Raw genomic sequence first — 18354 nt, 5'->3', positions numbered from 1 at the left:
AATACCTCCACTACCATCTCCTCGTACAGCTCCAACAGGTCTGGGCATATGAAATCCCCCAGCACAACATAAATCTCTGCTGGGAGACCGTCTCTGCCCAGGGTCCTGTCGGGCCTATACGATTTACTGGCAGAAAGCAGCTTCCCCACCATCAAGGGATCACCATGGCTGCCAAACCTGCAGGACTAACAATGTTGGTAATACCAGACAGGAGTGATACCTGACAGGGTCTTCAGGGTGTAGGGGCTGCAGTAGAGATCTGTAATGACCTCCATCACTTCCTCTTTTCACAATGGCATGCATCCAGTTAATAACCACAATCATGGGATACCTGCATGCACTATTTAGTCTATTTAGTTTTTTACATGTTTTATGTGGTTTCACTCTGCACTTATGGTGCAGCTTTAGACTCCACCAAAACTTAGAGTGTGAACATGGCTATATAGAGATTCCAGAAACTAACCTTTAACTAGTACCAAGAGCTAATACTTCACTATAAGGATTTCAAAATTATTTACACATTAATATCTGAAAAGTCCACCTCACAATCTCAGTACATATACGCTTGTTCTGTAAAGGGCTTAGAGTTTGTTAGAGAGCATTACTGACCAAGGAGTTCACCTAACATATCAGGGATAAAGTTGTGGAGAAGTACAAAGCAGGGTTAGGTTATTAAAAAAAAAAAAAAAAATCCCATGCTTTGAAAATCTACAGAACACCATATAATTAGAGCTGGGCGGTGTGACCAAATATGTTTACCACGGTATTTTTGTAACTTATGGTGGTTCCACGGTATATAACGGTATTTACCCCCCCAATCATGTGACCCGCGAGCGCTGTTCTGCTTCTCACCCCCCTCAAATTAATTATCAGCGCTGCGCTGTCCCCATCGGGGTAAATACTCACATATCATCCGCAAGCGCTGCCCTCCTCATCCTCCTGTTTGTTGCGGCCGCCGGTGCTGACACTCTATACTGTATGCTGTATCCCTATGCCCGGGCTGCAAAAGATAAACAAAAATAAACTTTAACGCATCTTCCTTATCACCGGCCGCAGCAATGTTCCGCCTCGGCCGGTGATAGGCTGAGCCCACTGTCATGTGGGAAGCTGACTTCTTACATGACAGTGGGCTCAACCTATCACCAGCCGAGGCGGAACATCGCTGCGGCTGGTGATAGGCTAACGGCTCTCCGGCGTTCCGATCCCCAGGAAGCAGGTCCAGACCGACAGGGGAAGGTGAGTTAAAGTTCATTTTGTTTATCTTCTGCAGCCCGGGCTTAGGCATACAGCGTACAGTATAGAGTGTCAGCGCCGGCGGCCGGCAACAAACAGGAGGACGAGGAGGGTAGCGCTTGCGAGTGACAGCGCTGGGCTGATAATTAATTGGGGGGGGGCGCTCACGGCTCCCGATGGGGACAGCGCAGCGCTGGGTCGATAATTCATTCATTCCCGAGGGGGAGGGGCCCAACCGGTATTGCGGTATGGGAAAAATTCATATCGTGCAGCACAAAAATTTCAGTATTCGGTATGAACCGTTATACCGCCCAGTACTACATATAATCCATCATCAGAAAATAGAAAGAATATGGCACAACTGCAACCTACCAATAAAAGTCCGTCCACCCAAACTGACAAGCCAGGCAAGTAAAAAATGATTCAAAGAATTAATGGTAACTCTGGAGGAGCTGCAGAGATCAACAGCTGAGGTGGGAGAATCTGTCCACAGGGCAACCATTAGGCATGTGCTCCACAAAGCTGGCCTTTTGTTTGCCAGAAGTGAGCCACAATAAATCCTGTTTTAAGTTTGCCACAAGCCATGTGGAAGACAAAGCAAACATATGGTAGAAGGTGTTCTGGTCAGAGGAAACCAAAATTGAACTTTTGGGTCAATGCGCAAAACTCTATGTTAGGCGAAAAACCTAATATTGCCCATCACCCTGAGCACACCATCCCCATAGTGAACATGGTGGTGATAGCATCATATTGTGGGGGTGTTTCTCTTCAGCAGGTAAAGGGAAACTGCTCAGAATTGATGGATGGAGCCAAATACAGGGCAATTCTTAAAGAAAATCTGATGCAGTCTGCAAAAGACGTGAGACTGGGCAGAGGTTCATCTTTCAGCAGGACAATGACCCTAAACAGAGAGCCAGAGCTACAATAAAATTGGTTAAGATCAAAGCATGTTAGTGTCCTAAAATGGCCCAGTCAAAGCCCAGACCTAAATCCAATTGAGAATCTACGGCAGGTCTACATCCATTTAGCTTCAGCTTTTTTGCCAAGAAAAATGGACAAACATTTTCATCTGTAGATGTGGAAAGCTGATAGAGACACACCCCAGAAGACTGTCATGGCAGCGAAAGGTGGTTCTACCAAGTATTGACTCGGGGGTCCACCTTTTTGTTTGTGTCCCAATAAAAGGTACTATGCATGTTGTGTTCACCAAATCAGAAGTCTATTTGAATTCCAGTTTGCACCAATAGCCAAATAGGCAAAAAGTCCGGGGGGGGGGGGGGTAAAATATTTATGCAAGGCCCTGTACATCCACTGACTGAGAGTTCTGCAGACCCTTTCCTTTCTTTTTTGTCTATTCATAGAAGTTTAGTATGCAGACAGTACCGGGCAATTCCTTAACACTCTTTTCATTACGTGCAGACTGAAGAAAACGTGCGCTAAACTCTGCTTTGTTTCTTGAGCTTGTGGTTATGCCACTCCTAGTTCATTGCTTGAGAATGGGATATAATCTTGTAATAAAGTCAGTAAAATATATGGAATTTGAATACTTAGAAACAGGTACATTTTTATTCATTTCAGAGAATTGAGTAATCTTTAGTATTATTCTTAACTACAAAGGGAATATCACTCTCACAGATGCTCACAGTATTGAGCTTATAAAACATTTTACGAAAAGCAACAATGCTACATGCAGGTGCAATATCTAGAACAGAATCTGAAAGTTTTTAGCCTTGTTCACATCTTACAATGTGGATATATGTCTGAATAACAGCATAAAAAGTATAAAAAAAAAAAAGTATACATGGCAGTACAGTCATGGGGTTGAATAGACCAAATGTAGACTCTTTGTGGGGAATTTTGAGTACAAAACTAAAGGTGGGGGTGGGGGGGGGTCTGGCTGATGACGAGGGCCGCAGTGGTCTTCAACCTGCGGACCTCCAGATGTTTCAAAACTACAACTCCCAGCATGCCCGGACAGCCGATGGCTGTCCGGGCATGCTGGGAGTTGTAGTTTTGAAACATCTGGAGGTCCGCAGGTTGAAGACCACTGAGGGCGGAGTTCACTCGAGTATAAGCCGAGGGGGGGTGTTTTCAGCACGAAAAAATCGTGCTGAAAAACTCGGCTTATACTTGAGAATATACGGTATCACAGGGCAAGTCAACCCTGCCCTATAGAACTCTATGCGACAATTGTATTAAGGTCCGTGCAACATTTGATACAATACTCGCTGCAACATACTGTGCGACTTTTCGATTGCGTAAAATAGAGCATAGCTTAGTTTGATTCAGCGTCCGCAAAATACATCAAAGCCTGTGCACCGTTTGATAAATCTGACGCACGTCCGCAATGATCACCGCGACATTTGTGCTCTAAAACTGTTAAGAATTCACACCCCTCTTTGTAACTATGCTTGTTCTATTTTAATGTGTAGGATAAGACCTACCTATATGTGTAGGATAGTATAGTGTAGCCTGCCTCACTACTCTACGGCTGGGTTCACACTACAGAATCTCTGGGCAGAATTTCTGCTGGAACTCAAGCAGGCAGCACTAGGACTGCACGGACTGCATTTCTGTCCCCATAGATGGCAATGCATTTCTGGGTGGATCTTTTGGGAGATCTGCTCAGAAATGCATTGACATTTATGGGGACGGCAATGCAGTCCGCGTGGTCCTAGTGCCGCCTGCTCGATCTCCAGCAGAAATTCTTCCCAGAGATTCAACAGTGTGAACCCATCCTAAAGGCTAAACAGGTGATGTCTGGATTTCAACTGCAGAGGAGTCTAACATTGACTTACATTTCCCCCTATGTTTTTACTTTATGCAACATTATATTGACTAGGACTCCATTGAAATTTCTGCATCCGAAAATGGGCTTATCAGTATATAGCAATTATAGTAAATGGCTTGGCTTGTGGATGAACGGTCTGGTGAAAGACCTGCAGGAGGCGCCGCACCAGAACGTCTTCAGCAGCCAATAGCATTCTGGGAGTTGTAGTTCTGCACTAGCTACAGAGCCACAGGTTACGGATCACATCTCTATAGTGCAACATGTTATAAGTTGTAGTTTTTTTGTTTGGGTCAGCTACAGATCCAGCCTATGTCTCTACAGCTAGATCCGCCATAATCAGACACTTCTTCCCTATATTGTGTATAGAAGATACGTTTTTAAGCTGGATTAATGTTTCACCGAAGTATGTTTTATTTCATTTGTATTATGGCCAAATGTTGTGTTTATTTTATTATTGCTTTCTAGTTTTTTATTTTGGATTATTTAATTAAAAATGTAAGTATAATACAAGTATACAAAAACTATTTTAGAAAAAGTGGGCAGGGCAGAGTCATCATCGGTTTCGCTTCTCGGACAAGCACATCCTAAATTTTCGGTTTCGCCCCCAAAATGTTCATTTCAATGCACCACTAATATTAAAGGGGTACTCCGCTGCTCAGCGTTTGGAACAAAATGTTCCGAATGCTTAGAGCCGGGGCCGGGAGCTCGTGACGTCAAAGCCCCGCCCCCTCATGATGTCACGCCCCACCCCCTCAATGCAAGCCTATGGGAGGGGGCGTGACGACCGTCACGCCCCCTCCCATAGACTTGCATTGAGGGGGCAGGGCGTGATGTCATGAGGAGGCTGGGCTATGACGTCACGAGCTCCCGGTACTGGCTCTAAGCATTCGGAACATTTTGTTCCAAACGCTGAGCAGCGGAGTACCCCTTTAAACTATAAAGTAATCAGGTAATCTCTATTATTCCTTGTTTATGGAGTAGCAGGTCTTAGTCATTTAGTTGATAAACTAAACCACTGGCTCCAAACTGCAGCCCTCCCTTCAAGAATTACAAATCCCAGCATGCCCCCATACAAATCCTAACATGCTGGGAGTTGTAGTTTGCCACATCTGGCAGGACATAGTTTGGAGAACACCGCACTAAACCATCAACTTTACCCTGACAAAGCAATATAAAGCCTCCTAAGCCTTTGGAATCCTTTTTTGTACTTGGAGAATAATTTGTTCTGTATTTCTTTAGAGGGGACCACAGTGCCACAATTGTGCTGTATAAAATCCCTATTAACACAGTCCATTCACTAAGGAGTAGATGTGGTAATCTACTTCAAATATCTTGGTATGTTAAGCGCCTACTTGGTGTTTAATGTTCTGTTTCCCAAGGTGTTAATCCCATATTAAATTTAGATGTTCTCTCTGGAGCTGTGAAGTACAGTGACAAAATATATGAAGGTGAAATATATATTAGCTGACAAGGAAATATTTTCACTTTTAAAGAACAGAACAGCTTCTGTATGGAGGACACATCTTAAAATTCCTGACACTACAAAGAGGTCTTCTGATATCCGCATGTGACTTTCAGTACCCTTAGGGTCTATTCACACGGCAGAATTTCCGCACATCTGTACCAATTCCGCTTCCGCATTTATTTGGGTGGTTTCTGGCTTGTGCGGATTTTGTGCGGAATCCACATGCAGAAATTCAGAAGTGTGAATGGCAGTGCGGAATCCCATAGAAGTCTATTGGGCATTCATTTGAGGTGGAATCTGTGTGGAATTCCCTATGCGGAAATTCTGCCGTGTGAATAGACCCTTAAAGGGGTTATCCAGGGAAAAACTTTTTTTTAATATATTAACTGGCTCCAGAAAGTTAAACAGATTTGTAAATTACTTCTATTAAAAAAATCTTAATCCTTTCAGTACTTATGAGCTGCAGAAGTTGAGTTGTTCTTTTCTGTCTAAGTGCTCTCTGATGACACGTGTCTCGGGAACCGCCCAGTTTAGAAGCAAATCCACATAGCAAACCTCTTCTACTCTGTGCAGTTCCTGAGACAAGCAGAGATGTCAGCAGAGAGCACCGTTGCCAGACAGAAAAGAACAACTCAACTTCAGCAGCTGATAATTATTGAAAGGATTAAGATTTTTTCTTAGAAGTAATTTTCAAATCTGTTTAACTTTCTGGAGCCAGTTGAGATTATATATATATATATAAAGTTTTTTCCTGGAATACCCCTTTAATGTATTAAATCTAACTTCATACCTAGATATTACAGTATAACTAGGCTGTTTTTAACCTGTAATGTCTGCACATTTATACAGAAAAAATACTTTGTTGAAATGGGGTAAAACTGTGACGGTTCTTCTATCACGGTCTTGTATTATATTTAGCAAGATCACATTTGGACATAGTATGTTGCGCACGTCACTTCATACATTTGTACAGCAGACAGGAAGCCTCTGAATAGTGCAAACATTTCTACACCAGCTGTTCACTGGAATACACATACAGCCAACAAATTATTGTGCACAACAACTAAAGAAAATGAGCCAAAGCAACCTAAAAATAGCGCAAACCTGCCATCAAGTTTTTCTCCAAACCTACTCCCTGATCTGCTAGTTTAGACTGGATGTTGATGGTCAGATCAATCCAACATATGATCTTATGTGCTTGGCCGGCTTTAGAGGTTCACCTATAGGAGGGTCACCTATATTGTATGCCAATATACTATACTTTTACTTATATTAATGGACAATGCCTTTTTCCTATTCAAGTGCTGATGGCGTCCTCCAAGTGAGCTGAATTTACTCTTTAAATGGGACTTCATGCATATGCTGTCCTATGAGTTACCGTATGTCAAATGATGACTGACTGTGACCTTTTACTAGCATTTCTAGTATTAATGTAGTGTCTTCTTTTTCTCTTAGACACCTAGGACATATTGTGCTTCTAACACAGAGGATTTGGAGACAGTAATTCAGCATGTGCATACACTATACCCAGAAGCTCCACTTACGGCAGCCGGTGTTTCCATGGGGGGGTAAGATCCTTTATAATATATTCTAAAAGCGCTTGCTGTAAAATATTTTGTGCCATGTGTTTCTTTTCACTACATACGTGTAACATACACACCTGTCTGGGCTCCAGTGCTGCCTCCATTCCTCCCTCGGCACAGCTGGCAGCATGTCTTGTTGTCCTGATGGTGGCACTGCTGGGTGCAGGACGGTTCGTTACTGTATGAGGCAGAGGGCTAGCAAGCCAATCTTTGGTGGTGCCGGAGGTCACACCTCCAGGCGGCGGGAGATTTAAAGGGGTACTCCGGTGAAAACCTTTTTTCTTTTAAATCAACTGGTGGCAGAAAGTTAAACATATTTGTAAATTACTTCTATTAAAAAATCTTAATCCTACCTGTACTTATTAGCTGCCGAATACTACAGAGGAAATTATTTTCTTTTTGGAATGCTCTCTGATAACATCACGAGCACAGTTCTCTCTGCTGACGTTATTATAATAATAATAACGCTTTATTTATTGTTGTCCTTAGTGGGATTTGAACCCAAGTCCCCAGCACTGCAAGGCAGCAGCAGCGCTAACCACTGAGCCACCATGCTGCCTTTAGCATACATCTGCTATGCATCTGCTATGCATGGTTGCTAAAATGGACAGAGATGTCAGCAGAGAGCACTGTGCTCGTGATGTCGTCAGTATTCTAAAAAGAAAGGAATTTCCTCAGTAGCATTCAGCAGCTAATAAGTACTGGAAGGATTAAGATTTTTTAATAGAAGTAATTTACAATTATGTTTAACTTTCTGCCACCAGTTGATTTAAAAGAAAAAAGGTTTTCACCGGAGTACCCCTTTAAATGGCCAGATCACTAGCTGGGCTGCACATGATTTAGGATACAGCAATTCACTAACATTTCTTTTCCTTGTACTTTTTGTGACCTAATCTGACCTCTGCTTGTGACCTAACCGTGGCTTTGCCTGCTAACTTTTTATTTCATTGTCTGGGTTTGACCCTTGCTTGCCCTGAGTCTGCTTCTGATTTTGTACTCCGCTCCCCTTTAGGTTTTGATTCTCTGACTTGTCCCTGATTGGCCTCTTGTCTTTGTACTGTTTTGTCCCTCTGTTGCTGACCTGGCCAGTCTAACTTTTCTTGACACCCCATACTCTTAGTCCAGTGTATATACCATCGTCCAGTGGGGGGGGGTTGCCATTTAGAGTGGATCGTCCAAGTAGGTAGGGACAGTGGTTTGGGGTGAGTTCAGATCTGCACTGTTCCCTATCCTGACATGAAATAATGGATATGATCCACTTTTCTTCACAAAAATCCATGACATACTAATTATTGCATTGTGACATTGTTATTCTTTTTAGATAAACAAAAAGGACTGCTTCTTATAGGGTGTATACTTTGATTTTAAAAAATTCCTACAACTCCTATGTGTCTTTATGGTAACAAGCTATGAGGAGTCATTCATTCTTACTACCTTCTTTTTGTCCTAGGTCATGTTCACACAGCTGAAAATGTGTGGTTATATTGGTCTTTAAAGTACATGTGATGTGGAGGAATTATTTGTCTTCTGTATAGTGCTGTTAGTAAGTGCAGGACTGTATTGTGCAGAGGTACTCTACTGTGGGGTGTGCATCTCCAGTTGCACAAGCTGGGCAACACATATTGAGCACAGAAATGGCATGGGGGATCTGGTGATGGGCGGGATTATACAGCCCAGGTGTGTGTATTAGGAATACACACCTCTCAATGTATAATATTAACACCATCTCACTGTATAATCCATCTCATCCCCCGATATTCACTCCCAATTTTTTAAAATGTGTAGGATAAACTATAAATCCTCCTATCTTAGGAGCGGAAGGGAATATACAGAAACTGTAAAAAGGTGAGTGATCATGGGGTATTCCATGAAATTATTATTATTTTTATTTTCATATCAACTGGCACCAGAAAGTTAAACAGATTTGTAATTTACTTCTATTAAAAAATCTTAATCCTTCCAGTACTTTTTAGCTGCTGAAGTTGAGTTGTTCTTTTCTGTCTGACAACAGTGCTCTCTGCTGACACCTCTGTCAGTTTCAGGAACTGTCCAGAGTAGCACCAAATCCTCATAGCAAACCTATTCTGCTCTGGACAGTTCCTGAGACAGACAGAGGTGTCAGCAGAGAGCACTGTTGTCAGACAGAAAAGAAAAACTCAGCTCCAGCAGCTAAAAAGTACTGGAAGGATTAGGATTTTTTTAATAGAAGTAATTTGCAAATTTGTTTAACTTTCTGGAGCCAGTTGATATGAAAAAAAGTTTTTTCATGGAATACCCTTTTAAGCTATTTAGGGCTCATTTAAATGACAGACTCTCTGCCCAGAGATATTACTGGGTGGAGATTACATCTGTAGCAGGCACTGGTAAAACAAGCTTGGCATGTTTCTGCCAACATGTTTGGCAGAAAGTCTGCCGTGGAAATTCTGTAGAGTGAAAGTTGCAGCAGAATCCATAGTGTGAATAGGCCCTTAATGATAATGTAATCTTAATTTTTGGGATTTAACCAAAGGTCCTCTTAAATTCACTGTTGTTCCGAATTATTAATTTTCCACTCTTTATAATTTTGTATCAGTCTTAGCATGCATAGACTTCTTAAAGAGCTAGTGCTGGCCTTGTGCTTATACACAGTATTTAATCTAAACAGACAACCAATTTCTAGATAAGAGTGCCAGACTGTGGCCAGATAAGAAATACACACTCACATATGATATACCATAGTTATTTTGTCAAATAGATAATAGTTCAGTTAAAGGAGTTCTGTAGTGAAAGAAAACTTATCCCCTATCCAAAGGAAAAGGGATAAGTTATAGATCATGAAGGGTCAGACCGCTTGGACCCCCCGCAATCTCCTGAACGGGGCCCCGGCAGTCTGCTGTAAGCGCCCCGCAGGAAGCCGTGGCCGACACACCCCCCTCCATGTATCTCTATGGGATACATGGAGGGAGCGTGTTGGTAGGCTCTCCGTGCGGGGTCGGCAACCCCTTCCAACAGACTGCCGGGCCCCCATTCAGGAGATCACAGGGGGAGTGGGGTCCAAGCGGTCTGACCTTCGTGATCTATAACTTATCCCTTTTCCTTTGGATAGGGGATAAGTTTTCTTTCACTACAGAACTCCTTTAATAAAGATTTATCAGATGTTTTAAAACTTTCCCCAATACAATATTATCTACCGGTGTGTGTGTGTGTGTGTGTGTGTGTGTGTGTGTATATATATATATATATATATATATATATATATATATATATATAAAACTCAACGTGTGTGTGTATGTATGTGTGCATTTTCCAGCATCACGTCCAAACGGCTAAAGATATTAACTTGAAACTTGGCACACATGTTACTTATATGTCAACAACAAACATAGGATAGGTGATTTAACCCTTACTCACCCCCATTTGCCAGGGGCGGGGTTTATGTTTAAAGTCCCATACAAGTCAATGGGAAATATATGTTACTGCATAACTTCCAAACGGCTGGAGATATTTCCATAATGCTTGGTCACATGTTACTTATATGTCCACTTAAAATATAGGATAGTTAATTTAACCCTTAACTACCCCCATTTGTGAGGGTCAGGGCTTTTGTTTAAAGTCCCATGCAAATCAATGGGAAATGTATGTTCCCACATAACTTCAGTACGGCTGGAGATATTTCAATACCTGGTACACATATTATGGGTCGAGATAGGAGGTCGGGATAGGAGGTCGCGATAGGAGGTCGGGATAGGAGGTCGGGATAGGAGGTCGGGATAGGAGGTCGGGATAGATGGACTGGATAGGAGGATGGGATAGAAGGTCAGGATAGAAGGTCAGGATAGGAGGTCAAGATAGGAGGTCGAGATAGGAGCAGGGGATATGAGGATGGGATAGGAGGTCAGGATAGGAGGTCGAGATAGGAGGTCGAGATAGGAGGTCGAGATAGGAGGTCGAGATAGGAGGTTGAGATAGATGGATTGGATTGGAGGTCGGGATTGGAGGTCTGGATAGGAGGTCTGGATAGGAGGTCGAGATAGGAGGTCGGGATAGAAGGTCGAGATAGGAGGTCGAGATAAGGATAGGAGGTCGAGATAGGAGGACAGGATAGGAGGATGGGATAGGAGGATGGGATAGGAGGACGGGATAGGAGGTCAGAATAGGAGGTCGAGATAGGAGGTCAATATAGGAGGACGGGATAGGAGGTCGGGATAGGAGGACGGGATAGGAGGTCGGGATAGGAGGTCGGGTTAAGAGGACTGGATAGGGGGTTGGGATATGACAACAATTTATGAGGACGGAGGGGCGGAGCCTAGCCGCGGATAGAGATGGACGCGTGAGCTCTCGGCTCTCCCGTCTGACCAGGGAATCAGCACCCTAAACTCTCTTGTCTTACACGAAATATGGTCAAATACGGCAAGTCAGCTCCAGGAGATCCTGGGGATTCACCAAGACCCGGGAGGAGCCAGGCTGACATGGCGAAATTCTTCAAGAAGAAGGGAGGCCTCTCTCCCGCTCGCCTGCCCAAGATGGCGCAGGACACACTCCCACTAAGAGACTCTGGAGATGAAGGTGAGCGAGAGAGCGAAACTGAAGAAGGAGCTCCGGCGCAGCTCACCCAGCAGTTTTTAAAATCTTTCATGAAGAAAGCTCTGACTCAGGCTATCAAGCCGGTCCTAACGGAGCTGGCGGAAATTAAGTCGGAGGTCCAGGCCATTGGCTACCGCACGGAAGCGCTGGAGTCTCCCTGCGCAGCGCTGTCTACCCACTCCTCTGCTATGATGGACCGGGCTACGCTCGTGGAGTCCCATCTGAACTCGGTATATGCGTAAATTGAAGACCAAGAAAATCGCAGCCGGCGCAAGAACGTTCGTTTCAAAGGACTCCCTGAGTCTTGGGCTAATGAAGCGCTGCCCGGGATAGCCGCTGAAATCTTCGCGGGCTTACTGGGCACTGACCGAGCCTCTAAAGTGGTCATTGAAAGGATCCACAGAGCCCTCAGGCCGAAGCCTAAGCCCACCGAACCACCGATGGATGTCATTTGTGGGCTGCTATCTTTTGTTGACACAGCGGAGATCCTTCGAGCAGCAAGAGAGCAAAGACCCATCTGCTATGGAGAGGCCCAAATTGCACTCTATCAAGATATAGCTCCCTCTACCTTGGCAAAACGGCATCTCCTGAAACCCTTTCTGGAAAAACTAAGAGAAAAAGGCCTAATGTATGCTTGGCTATATCCTTTCGGCCTATCGGTCTCCTGTAACGGGCGCAGAATTACCATCAGAACCCCTGCAGATCTCGACAAGGCCTGGTCAGCTCTGGATCTTCCCCCGATGGAGATCCCTTCATGGCTCCCGATCTCAGACCTGGCCCCCCTCCCCCCGCTGCCGAAGCTGGACGACTGGAGAATAGCCTCCCGCACGAAGCCTAGCAAGACCAAGAAGGCCGCTGGTAAAGAAAATCCCCCGCAGCGCTGAAGTTTTCACTCTGCTGGAACCGGAGACTCCACAAGCTGACGGTTGTTTTATACCTTCACCTGATGCGACCAGGCACTTCTGAGAGCCTAGATATGACTTGCTGCCCAGGCGGACTCTCCGGGAAGGAAGGTACTGTACGAAGTCCCTGTCCCCATCCTCCCTCTCCTCCCTGGCCTTAGTTACGTCCCGTCTTCTTCCCATCTTCTTGACCTCGCAGCATACCCACGAACGTTCCCAAGCCCTCACCTCCTCCCCGCAGGAACTGCAGTCCCCTGCACGCAACAGGATGGACACTCGGAACCTGGGCTTACCCCATTGATTCTCCCTCAACCCTCACGGCCCTAGGACCTCTCTCCCATATCTTCCAGCATCAGCAATCGACAGTTGACTCCTTGTTTGTATCTGAACCTATTCACTCCTGGTCCCCTGGAAGATACAGGCTTCACTCACCTCCCCCTCCCCCCCCCCCGCCCCTATCCAGTAGGAGGATTGCTGCTCAGGACTGTTAGTTGCTGGACCCCGGTCCACATGCAGGCCATTTAGCACTGAACTCATAAGACTCAGCCTTGAAACAACTATAATATGGTGCTATTACTTGAAGAGTCTAGGGGGAGACCACCTCAGGGGTCCTTTGTGGGTGCTGTAACGTGTCTGTGTTTTCTGTCATTGCCTGCAGTGCACTTCCATGTACTCACCTCTTATATACCTGAAGCATCTTCCCCCCCCCCTTTTCCCCTGCACTCCCTCTACCTCCATTCCTCCCCTTTCTTCACTTACCTCTCTTCAAGCAGCCTACTGTCCAACCGTCCCCCCTCCCCCCCTCTATTCCAATCCCATATTCTTCCCTTCCTTTCCCCTTTTCTTCTCTCCCCTCCCCTCCCTCATCATGCCCCCTCTATCCCTCCCCATCCCCACCCCTGATTCTCCCTTTCTCCTCCTCCCTTTTCTGCACTATTTCCCTGCCCCCTCTTCCCTTCCCCCCATTCCCCTTCCCATCCCCTGACTTTCCCGCATTTCTTCTATCCTTCCCTCAACTCCCCTTTCCTTTCTCTTCTCCCATTACCGTTTGGCTAAACATTATTCACTCTCTCCCGCTTTGCCTTCCTTCCTCGACGGACTGCTATTATCCTGGCTGCAGGCCTGGGTTTGTCTCATCGTTCTGGCTCCTTCCCGGACTAGGCCTGGTTGCTTATTGTTATACTTGTTGATATGTGCTACTTGCTATGTTATTATCTAGGTTGATCTGTATACGTATATACTAGTAGGGTGCTGTACCCTGGTGCACTCAGACTAGGTTTTGTACTTTGTACACAGCCCCCCCCCCCCCCCCCCCCCCCCCCCCCCCCCCCGCTCGAATTGGTACACTATGGATGTTTGTGTTGGAAAACCAATAAACATTTATTTGAAAAAAAAAATAAAAAAATTAATTAAAAAAAAAATTTATGAGGACGGGATATGAAGTCAAAAGCTTCCTCCTTTGTTTATTTTCCTTCCCAGCAAGGATTAGGAAGGAAAAACCGGGCAACGCCGGCTACTCAGCTAGTTGTTAATAACATCTGCATGTACCGTATGCTGTGTAAGAATAGAAAATGTCCCCATTGGGCTTCAATTTTTACTATAGTGATTAGAACAGTATTTCCCTTTCTTTTTTGTAATCTTTGAAATAAGAATTTATTCAGCAATAAAGGAACATAATGTTGCTAAATCTCTCTGAGAACTTTGGGCTACAGCCAGTGTGTTTGTAGTCATACTCCCACCACATCCCCCTCCTCCAGGCCGAGCAGTTCTTCTACACTGTTACTATCATGGAGAACAGACTGCATATTACAGACTTAACAAGTCTTCTAAATAAAAGCTTGTCTATTTATTCTCGGTTTCCATATGTTTATCTATTGATACAGCGGAGTTATAGGTCTTTGCATGCAGTTGATTGTTTCTTTCAGTGATAAAAAAAAAAAAGGAATGCTCACTTTCCCAACCACCTTGTTTCTTCCACCTGGTACTGCTACATGTACATCATGCGGTTCTGCGGCTGTTATCAGTATCCGGGACCTTATGAGAAATGGTGGACATCAGCGGGAATCTGCCATTAACCATCAGATGCCCGTGATCAGTACGGCATTTGAAGTATTGCAGGGGTGTACAGACTCACATCGGACCACCCGTTGGACAATAGCAGGGGTCCGATGTGTTAAGATGGCCAGCAGGGTTACACTCACCTGCTCCGGCCGGCTGCTGTGCTCTTCTTCTCTGGTCTGCCTTCTAGCAAGGCAAAAGTTGATTGGGGCTCTTAGGGACTCATTAACTAACACTAACATCACTTTAAAGGGGTACTCCATTGGCCAGCGTTCGGAAGTAAATGTTCCGAACGCTTTTTTCGCGGTCCGGAGGTTGTCCACTTCCCTTGTGACATCACAGTCACACCCTCTCAATGCAAGTCTCTGGGAGAGGTGTGACAGTGCGAAAACAGCGTTCGGAACATTTACTTCCGAACGCTGGCCAGTGGAGTACCCCATTAATATATCAAAACATGCAGGTTTTAAAATTCTTTTGAAATTACAGGTATGTTTTATTAAAGTATTTTGCAAGTTTTAATTATCTTATTAGAATGTTACTAAAGACTTGTAGAACTCCTTATAAAAGAAAGGGCTCTGATTCAGAGTTAAAGGAGAACTCCAGAATATAAAAATTGTCCCCCATACTGCCGGCAGTAAAAAAATAAAATAAAGATGTACATACCTTCCTTCGCTCCCCTGGGGCCTCCGGTAACCGCCTCCGGTCTATGCTGCGATCCTCTTCCTGTTTTCTGGTGGGCGGCGAGACATACTGCACTCAGCCAATCACCGGCCGCAGCGAAGTCCCGACTCGGCCGGCGATATGCTGAGTGGCAGTGTGACTTTTTTTCGGTCGAGGCAGCAGGTGTCGGTGTAGTGAATTGTGTGTCTTGAAGCGTTCTCACACTGCCGCTCAGCCCATCGCCGGCCGAGTCGGGACTTCGCTGCGGCCGGTGATTGGCTGAGGGCAGTATGACTCACCGGCAACCAGGAAGTGGATCGTGACGGAGACCGTAGCTGGTTACCGGAGGCCCCGGGGGAGCGAAGGAAGGTATGTACATCTTTATTTTTTTTCTGCCGGCAGTATGGAGGACAATTTTTATATTCTCCTTTAATATTGGAGAAAATTAAAAAGGATAGCTCCACTCCCTCAGACCCTCTTCCTTCTGTCCAGGCTGGATAACACTCCGGTACATAACATGGAGGAGCATGTGACCATAACCTCACTCCGCCTCCTCCACTGCGCACTAGGAACTAGCACAGGTCTAGAGGTGGAGGCTGAGTGACGTTATATGATCGCATGCTATTCAATAGGGTGCCATCTTATGGATGGGAGCACCATCCTGCCAAGGCAGGGGATGGAGGGGATGGGGCTTCCTTTATAAGGCATGACGGGCCATTTGTACATTAAAATACATTAGCCCCAATTTATCAATTATTAAGCAGCACATGTTTATGATTAATACAGTGTTTAGCAAAACACAAGAGAACTGGCCAAGTCCTTTAAAACAGTAAGTGTAGCCTTTAAAATATATTTAGTAAATACAAACCCTAACTCTTTTAGATATATAACTGTGCACACCAGTTTAGATGTATATGCCATTTAAAATCTGTGAAATTCTGGGTAACCGCACCTCTGTGCATTAAACGTCATACAACATATGCTACCTATATAGAATACTCAAGCAGCTTATATTTTCAGATTATGGGGTCAGTGTTCTTCTGCATCAGGGCTCTTACTAAATCTATTATTAAATGTTTTAGTCTTTTTGTTTTTGAAATTCATTAATGAAGCCACCCTTTCTACTATATTTATAGAATGCTACTGCTGAACTACTTAGGAACAACTGGTAGTCAGACCCCTCTGCTGGGTGCCGCTGTGTTCTCAGCTGGATGGGAAGTATTTGAGTCTGCTACTGTCCTGGAGAAGCCTCTTAATTGGATACTCTTTAATTACTACCTAACAACTTGTCTCCAGGCATCAATTATGAGGTGAGTCCCAGCTGCTACAATAAGCATTGATGTTCACTTTCCTCATTAAACCTTTCTTATATATGATCACCAGCATCTTTATACACACAGTATGATCTGTAGAAAAGTGAGGGATTTTGTTAACACATCACATTACTTCCTTATTTTACACTGATCTCGGAGTACAGCCATACAGTAATGTAGTCTAGGGGCTCCAGTCACAGTTCTTTTAGTTACAATGTCACAACTTGTCTTAGTCTGTACAGATATAGACATCTGCATTATGGGAAATGTCTTTACTGTATAGGAAAGACATTTCCAATAATGATATTGGAAAGACATACGCCATATAAATAAGATTATGGTTGTCCAAATCTGCTGATTTTTGTGGGAATGGCCGATCATCTAATGTGTTTGGAGACCTCCTGACTCTTAGATGGCAGGGGAGAGAAAAATATGGTAGAGTATGCCCAATCCCTTAGTTCTGGCAATGGCTTAGGGCTGGTTTACACCGCCACTGTGATCATGCCGTTCAGGTATCCGGTATTTCACTGGAGCTGAGTGGAAAAAAATAGGACACAGACTTAGCCTTACTCCCCTCTCCCCATTCAGAAAACATGCATATATATATTATATATAGGCAGTTGGCCAAACAAGCTGTCAGCCCACAGCACTTTAATGTGTATATCCAGGCTAACTCTGCCACTTTATTATGAGAGCTCAGTACCTAGGAAACAGTGGGTGAAGCTTTATTGCTGGGCTTGTTTAGCTAGAGGCAAATAGTTAATAAACAAGGAAAGGTCCGACCTGCCATTATTATCCTCCTGTTAATTATTTTGCTGCGCGCTGCCCTGAGTCAGTGACTGGCACGCCTGGTGGATGGTGCACCAGAGATAATTCCCCTAATATATTCACTAAATGTTACAAAACTTTTTTTTTATAAGTTTATGTGTATATGTAAACTATAAAAGGGTAGTATGAGGCCTTGTTCTTGAGATGTATCTCATATAGCAGCCCAGCCCCAATTACTTTAATTTGTTTAAACTGCAATACGGTACAGAGCTCATAGACAAGGGGTGTGCTGTTTCTTCAAAACAAAAACGGACGCCATTTTTTTTCCTTACGTTTAGACAGCCCCTTAAAGGTCTTTATATATGCATCAGTATAACCCACACTAACCTGTTGGTCCAGGCTTGTAGTGCGGTTGACACTTATGAAAATGAAACCAAATATAGAAAGACAAGTGTAACCGGTACCTTATCCGCGCAGCTTACCAAGATGGACTAGGTTCAGCTCAGACGAAAACCAGGTAAATCAGTAGAGGTGGTGCTAGGAAAAATAGTAGCAGTAAGGAATGATATCAACCAAAGACACAGACAGACGTCCTGCACTCACCGCTTCAATACTGGTTAGACGGTTCCCATCTCGGGCTGTACCTGCGACACAGTGGATAAGGGTGGCGTGGGGAACTCAGATGCCTCTGAGCGCCCCACGCCACCCTTGTCCACCTTGTCGGAGGTACAGTCCGAGATGGGAACCGTCTAACCAGTATTGAAGCGGTGAGTGCAGGACGTCTGTCTGTGTCTTTGGTTGATATCATTACTTCTGAAAATGATACTTGCCATCTGCAGATCCGTGCCTCCATTAGTCCGTAATTCCAGTCATTCCTTATATGGTAATGAGCCTGCTTGGTGCATGGGGCGCAGTCCCTGGTGATGTCCGATGCAGTCAGAGTAATGCCTCCTTCCCTGTGCAGAGCCACTTATGCTGCAGAATAGAGCTCTACTCTTCATCTACATTCCTCTCCTCC

General features: G+C 44.5%; 1 protein-coding gene across 2 annotated transcripts in view; it reads left to right on the top strand.

Annotated features, from left to right (window-relative positions):
• The window catches only part of ABHD3 (abhydrolase domain containing 3, phospholipase), a 92712-nt gene that overhangs the window by 53405 nt on the left and 20953 nt on the right, over positions 1-18354 (top strand). For both annotated transcript variants that reach the window (XM_056521695.1, XM_056521694.1), the window contains 2 exons: positions 6945-7057; positions 16392-16565. In XM_056521695.1, the coding sequence (XP_056377670.1) occupies positions 6945-7057; positions 16392-16565 (287 nt within the window). The remainder of the gene's footprint in view (positions 1-6944; positions 7058-16391; positions 16566-18354) is intronic.

Source organism: Hyla sarda, chromosome 5 (genome assembly GCF_029499605.1).
Source record: "Hyla sarda isolate aHylSar1 chromosome 5, aHylSar1.hap1, whole genome shotgun sequence".
Lineage (NCBI taxonomy): Eukaryota > Metazoa > Chordata > Amphibia > Anura > Hylidae > Hyla > Hyla sarda.
Note: the sequence above shows the minus strand (reverse complement) of the source record. Positions and strands in the feature narration are given on the sequence as shown.